The following is a 6,914-nucleotide window of genomic DNA, read 5'->3' as shown; positions in this document are numbered from 1 at the left end:
TCAAATATTTTTATTATTCCTATAGCCTTTTCTTCCTCGTAGACATATGATAAAAATGGTACTACACACCCCTTTGTACCATTTAAGCCTTTCACACAATTTTTAAATAAATCATTAAAATTTCTAAGCAATTTTGTAAAACTATCGTTATATATATTTTGACGTTCTTCTAGGAATGCCTTCTGTGCCCTGATTTTCAAAAGATCCGATTGGGCTGGACATGGCTTGCTTGTAAATGCATCTAAAGCATTATATATTATATCAAGCTTTTCAAATATTTTGAATATATCTTGATCAAAATCGTTAGGAAAATTACTACACTGTGAAAATAATTCATTAATCTCTTCCTTGTTATTCGTAGCGCTAATTAAGGTCTTCATTTTTTCATAACACTTTTTAGTGTCACCACAAGTTCTTGGATAATTTCTTAGTAGATGCCACAGTTTGTAAAAGAAATATTTACAACATGGATTTACCTGAAATTCATTTTTTTTATTTTTTATATGAGCTAAATAAAAAGTAACAAGTTGACATTTTGAACTAAAACTACTATTATCATGACCAGCCACACAACTATTGTAAAACTTACTACATAGTGGTGTTAACTTTTGAGCCAGAGAATCAGTAGGTGAATGATTTTCCCATTTATAACCTTTTGAGCATTGTGGAAATATATCACTAAAATCGAACTACAAATTAATGTATTAATGAAATGAAAAATTTAAAATAATATTTTTGAAAAAAAATAATTTCTTGTTTTTTACAAATAAAGTATGTTAAAATTAAATAATTTAAAATATATCTATAAAAAAATAATAAAATACCTTTTTTTTCGAATATTCTGGATTTTCCATTATATAATTATTTGAGAAATAATTCATAAAAACAAATTATTTCTTTTTACTATTTGTTTAATAAAATTATAAGAATACCTATTACATAGATAGGGCGTGTATTGGTGCTTATATTTTATAAATATTACAATACATTTTTTCATTAATCCTTTTTTTAAATTGTTCAATAGAATTAATGATGAATATAAACATTTACATTATAATATAAATAAACATAAGAAAATGGTTATATAAGACTGCAATTTATAAATAATATTATATTATAAAACGTGAATTCATCATATAGCCTATTTATGTTGCACTTAAATATATATTTAACCACAATAATAAATGAAATAAAAAATATATTTATGTTAGAAATAATTATTTTATATAGTATATATTTTTACATCTTTAATTTTGAGTATAAATTGGGTATAATGTAAAACATCTACATAATATGTATGTTTATTATTTAAGATTAATACTTAATGAATTATGGTGTATTATTTCCCTCATAGTAATAAAAAAAATGACATATATATATATATAATAAAATGATTATCATAATAAATACTTGTTATATCTATGTACTTACAGATTAAGAAAAACTAATATTGTATTGTAGTACATTTAATAATAAAATATATAATAGTATATATCATATAATTATAAAACTGAGACATAAGTTACGTACGCACTATATAACAATTGCATATTACAGAAATTATTATTATTTTATATGTGACATATATTTGTATAATAAAAAATAAAATTATGTATATTTGTATTATTTTTATGTACTCTTTACAATTAAATGGCATATTCATTCCTTCTATCAGATAATACATATATTAAAATATACAGTGGCAGAATATCACAAAATATATATTTTTTGATGTATCAAATATATTTTTAATTTTTTTTATAAATTATAATTATATTTAAAATAAAATCTTTGAATTTTCTTATTTTATTTTTGTTTATTCTATAAAATATACTTATGCATGCTATTTACACTAAATAAATATTTATGAATGCAGAAGCAATGAAAATTGTATTATAGGTAGTATTAAATAAATAAAAATAATATAGTTAGTACATATATTTTTACATTCATCGGGAAATATAAAAAATATATATGTTTTTAATAATTATTATGTATCCTTTTTTTCTCCTTTTTCCTTATTTCCAAGGATACACAAACATTTATATATTACAAAAAAATTATTTAAATGATAACAACTAATATATTAGTTTAGCATTTCATTAATTTTATATATTTAATTCTTATTATTGGAATAATGTTTTTAAAATAAAAAACATTTAAGAATTAAAAATAATTACTAAATTAAACATGTAATACCACATATTATACTATTGTGCCATACAACAAATATTAAATATATTATAGAGAGATTATTATGTTTAGTTCATAGTTAGTATAATATTTATTATATATATATTATTATTAACAAATATAAAAGCTATAAAAATTGATTTTTTTAATAATTATAATATATTAATTTATATATTTATTCAAATAACAACCTTGACCATTGAAGATATTATAACACAGCACTAAAAATTATCCATAAAACTAAATAGTGAACACTAAATCCTGAGACACGAACATTTTCAGTTATAAACTAAAATTAATATGTTAAAAGTAAATTTTATTTTTTATATTAAATCGTTCTTATATATATTTTGTATTATTTAAATGCATTTTTGTAAATAAATATGATTCAATATAATAGTCTTCAATACTTTTTATACTTTAATGAAGGAAATATATAAAATGTATAATATATATCTACAAGTAATTAAAATTAATAATAACATTAATTTATGAAATTTAATATTATGTTTAATATATATATTACAACATTTATAAGAATATTTATTTAATAATATCTTAATGATAATTTACAAATATTTTGTGTGTACATAATGTATTATTAAATTCAAATTGTTTTTATATATTATTAGCGAAGATTCCTCATAATTCACTTACCTAGAATAATTCATAGATTAGAAATTATAATTATGGAGACTTTTTCTTTATATGTAAGGATACCTATATATTTACAATTGCTAATTATATGGCATTTCTGCACAATTTATTTTGACAAACACTGGAAAAACTATAGAATATATGCTTTTTTATGAATATATGAAAAATTGATACGCTGTATATTTTATTTATAATATTCAATTATTATAATTTAATAAAAAATGAACTGTCTTCAAAAAAATCATATAAAATATTAGAAGGTAATATTAAGGAGTTACAAAATGGAACATTATATTATTTATTTTATGATCATACTTTAAATAAAGACATTTGTATTGAAAATCTTTATGCTCATATCAAAGATTATTTAAAGCAAATATGCATATGTAGAAGAACGAAGAATACAAGCTTGTACATCGCAATCTCTTGAGTTTATTGATATATGATAATTTAATGCACAAGTATAATGGAAGGTGTAGTTGATCTAAAGAAATTCACGCTAAAATTAGAAATATATATATTATTCATTGTTAAGCATACTATAAATCAAATCCGACAATGCATAACCTTAATTCTGAAATATATATATGTAATATCCTCAATGAAGAACATGAATTACATGATAATTGACTAGATTATTATGTATGCAATAAAGAGTGTCAATCCAATATGAATAATTGCAATATTCAATACAAATATTTTGAGCTTATATTTATTTTATATAATGATTTTAACAATAATTGTAATCCCCAATATAATGCACTATGTGTACACTTTGATAATTATTTTAAAAATCACAAGTTAGATAGAGTAATAGTTAACATTATTCGCCATAAATCTGTACTCATAGGGTAAGAACATATTAGGGATTCATTTGGAAAACAAGAAGTATTTTCAATTAGAAAAGGAGAAAAAGTGTCATCATTAATAGCAGAATACTTGGAATAATTGCAGTTAAGAAGCACCATTTATAACAATGTCAAACACATTCGAAAATGCCCTTCCAAGTTTTTATGTAACATCTAGAATTCTTGGATTATTATATAAAGTAAATAAAAAATCCATTAATATATATCATAATTTTATATAATTTGTAATGTATCTGAATAAGGTAGATCTTAATAAATTTTAATATATTTCATATGTTTCATATTATTATTATATATACATGTTCACAACGATAAGAGGGCATTTACAAAATAACTCTTCCATTATAACTGATATGATATGAAATATATATGAAAAGGAAAATAATTATTACCTGATGCATTAGAAAAATATGATTCATTCAATGACAATATAGAAGAGAATTATATCGGATATAACCCAACATAATTTTTTTAATGTACAAAATAGTTAATACAAAAATTACCGTAATTTAGGTAATATCGCCTAAGAATATTAGATATGATCAAATTCATGATATATTATATATAAAGAAATAGTAAATAGAATAAAATATTATTATATCTTTGTCATTAATTGTAAAAATATTTTTAAAGGGTACATTGTGTGTAAAATTATGAACAAATATTATATTGTACAAATTAATTGTAAAAGAAGGAATACTACAATATATAATTATGGTTATTTTATTCGTATCTATGTTTATCATTAAGTCCTATATAATTTATTATTTTACAAATAAAATAAAATTTTTTTTATGAAGGCAGATAATGCCATTATTAATATATGTATGAAAAACATAATTTCATCTATAATATACAACTAACCTAGTAATTGAATTTAAGAAAAATATAATTATTAATAAATCTAAGGTCAGATTGTATATTTCATGCAAATGGAACAATTCAATAAATATTTATATACTATAAAAAGTGAATTTTACTTTTGTTAAAACTTCCATTTATATTTCTATTTATCTTCCACTAACGGATATGCCTCTAAGAAATATAAGGAAAGTAATTAGAAATTTTATTTATTTTTCTCCTTTTTAATAGTATGGAGATGTAATATTAGATTATAGATTAATATTAAATGATCATTGTACAGAATTTACAATATAACGGAGAATTATAGAACAGAGAATAAAACATGAAATAATTTTAGTAAAAATGATATTCTTAAGTAAAACATTTAAGATATAATACATGAAATAATAATATTCTTCAATATAATGCATTTACAAGGAGAAATAAAATATATTTTATATTTCACTGTCCAGTCGTCATGCTTAAATATGTATTATAACTTCCAAATATTTGATTACTTTTATTTTACTAACTGCCTTGATATGAGGGATTAGTTTATGTTTTGAGCTTCAAAAATTTATATTTAGAAATTAGTATTCATTTTTATTATTACTATTTTAATGTTCCTGTATTTTGTTTAATTTTATTCGTTGTTTTAATTAATTATGTCATACAATTATCTTGCAGCAAATAATACAATTGTATAAATATTATAATTTTCATTTATGTATATAAAGTAAATTTGGATATGGTAATTGAATTGCTTTCTTTGTTCTATTATTTATAGAATATACCTATATTTTTATATGATTTAATAATATATTTATTTTTCATATATGTTATTTTATTTTATATTAGAAAATATATCATTCGTGTATTAACATTGTGATAAAGTCCATTTTATCTTAATTCTCATTATACACTAATTTACATATATATTAAAAACGAAAGTCATATAATATTTGATATATACATGAATCGTATACGATGCATCCTTTATTAATCCTTGTTCTATGTTTTACGATTCTCTATAAATCATTATTAAGTCTGCAGTAGTGTATCAAATATATAAGATATCTTTAGAAAATTATGAATTTACTACTGCACTTCATTAGGGAATATTTACATAAATATGTAATATATATTTTGATATATAAATCTATTTTTTCATATCAATTGTTTCATAATACAAATAAAATTATATTTTCTAAATATAATGTATAAGCTAAAATTTTATGAAAAAAAAATTTTCATAGTATATTCTTTATCAATAAAAAAAAAAGAATACATATATTAGAAAAATTATTCTTATTTTTTAATTAAAAATATAATGATTATTGTTCATACAGAGATAATAGGTTATTTTCATGAACTATTAGTTATTATAAGAGTGATATAAACTAAATATACACCTTAACTCTATTTCATGAGGGTAAATTATAATAACTAATTGTAAATAGTATTTAACTTTTATCAAAACGATTCATTAAGTGATTAATTTACACTCTATCAAATTTTTTATGTTTCATTAAATAATTTATTAGATAAATTAATAAAATCTCATCCTTAATTATGTTAATACTGTAAAAGGATAAATTTTTTTTTTCTACCATAAAACATAATATTTTCGATAAAATGAATAATATGCTAATTCTTTTTTATAATTAAGCTTATAAAGGAAGCACTGTTGTTCTAATAAATAAATAGAAGGAAAAAATTAAAAATAAAGAATTTTACAGAATACTAAATTTTAAGTGGCCCAAAGAATATATCTATTAATAATATATTCAATTATAAATTCATCTATATAAGTTGTGTAAAATAATATATAAGGCTTTTTTTTGTATAAAAAATTATATACGCTTGCTACAGGATACTGATAATATGTCATATATCATAAAGAATTATGAAAAAATAAATAAAGTAGTATAATAAATAATATAAGTTGAAAATGGTATATGACCTACAGTGTAAACTATTTTGTAATTAAAATTATTCTACATATAATTAACTTAAATAATATATATATATACAATTGTGATAAAAAAATAAGGAAATTTATATATTAATAGGAGTGTAGAAATACATAACGTAGATTTTATAATTCTAAACTATGGCGTAAAACAGAACTCTTAAAATTAAATATAAAAATTAAGACTAAAATTGAAATATACATATGAATTCAAAATATCAATGTAATCACAAACGAAAAACATATATGTTAAATCATAAAACATTTACCCTGAAACCGTTTGTCTCAATATAAAAATTCTCAACAGTAGAGCGTAAATTGTAATCCATTGAATACATTAAACCATTTTTTTTCTTACAGAAAAAAAAATTTAAATGCTA

At 19.7% G+C, this 6,914-nt stretch overlaps 1 protein-coding gene across 1 annotated transcript; it reads right to left on the bottom strand.

Annotated features, from left to right (window-relative positions):
• On the bottom strand, positions 1 to 854 carry PGO_004365 (variable surface protein; the record flags this gene model as incomplete). Its single annotated transcript, XM_028691467.1, has 2 exons — positions 1 to 689; positions 825 to 854. Coding segments are annotated over 2 exons (719 nt in total), but the record flags the coding sequence as incomplete, so codon positions are not given.
• Positions 855 to 6,914: the final 6,060 nt, after the last annotated feature.

Source organism: Plasmodium gonderi (genome assembly GCF_002157705.1).
Source record: "Plasmodium gonderi DNA, contig: Pgo-contig_832, whole genome shotgun sequence".
NCBI classification, from domain to species: domain Eukaryota; phylum Apicomplexa; class Aconoidasida; order Haemosporida; family Plasmodiidae; genus Plasmodium; species Plasmodium gonderi.
This window is presented reverse-complemented; position numbering and strand designations above follow the sequence as displayed.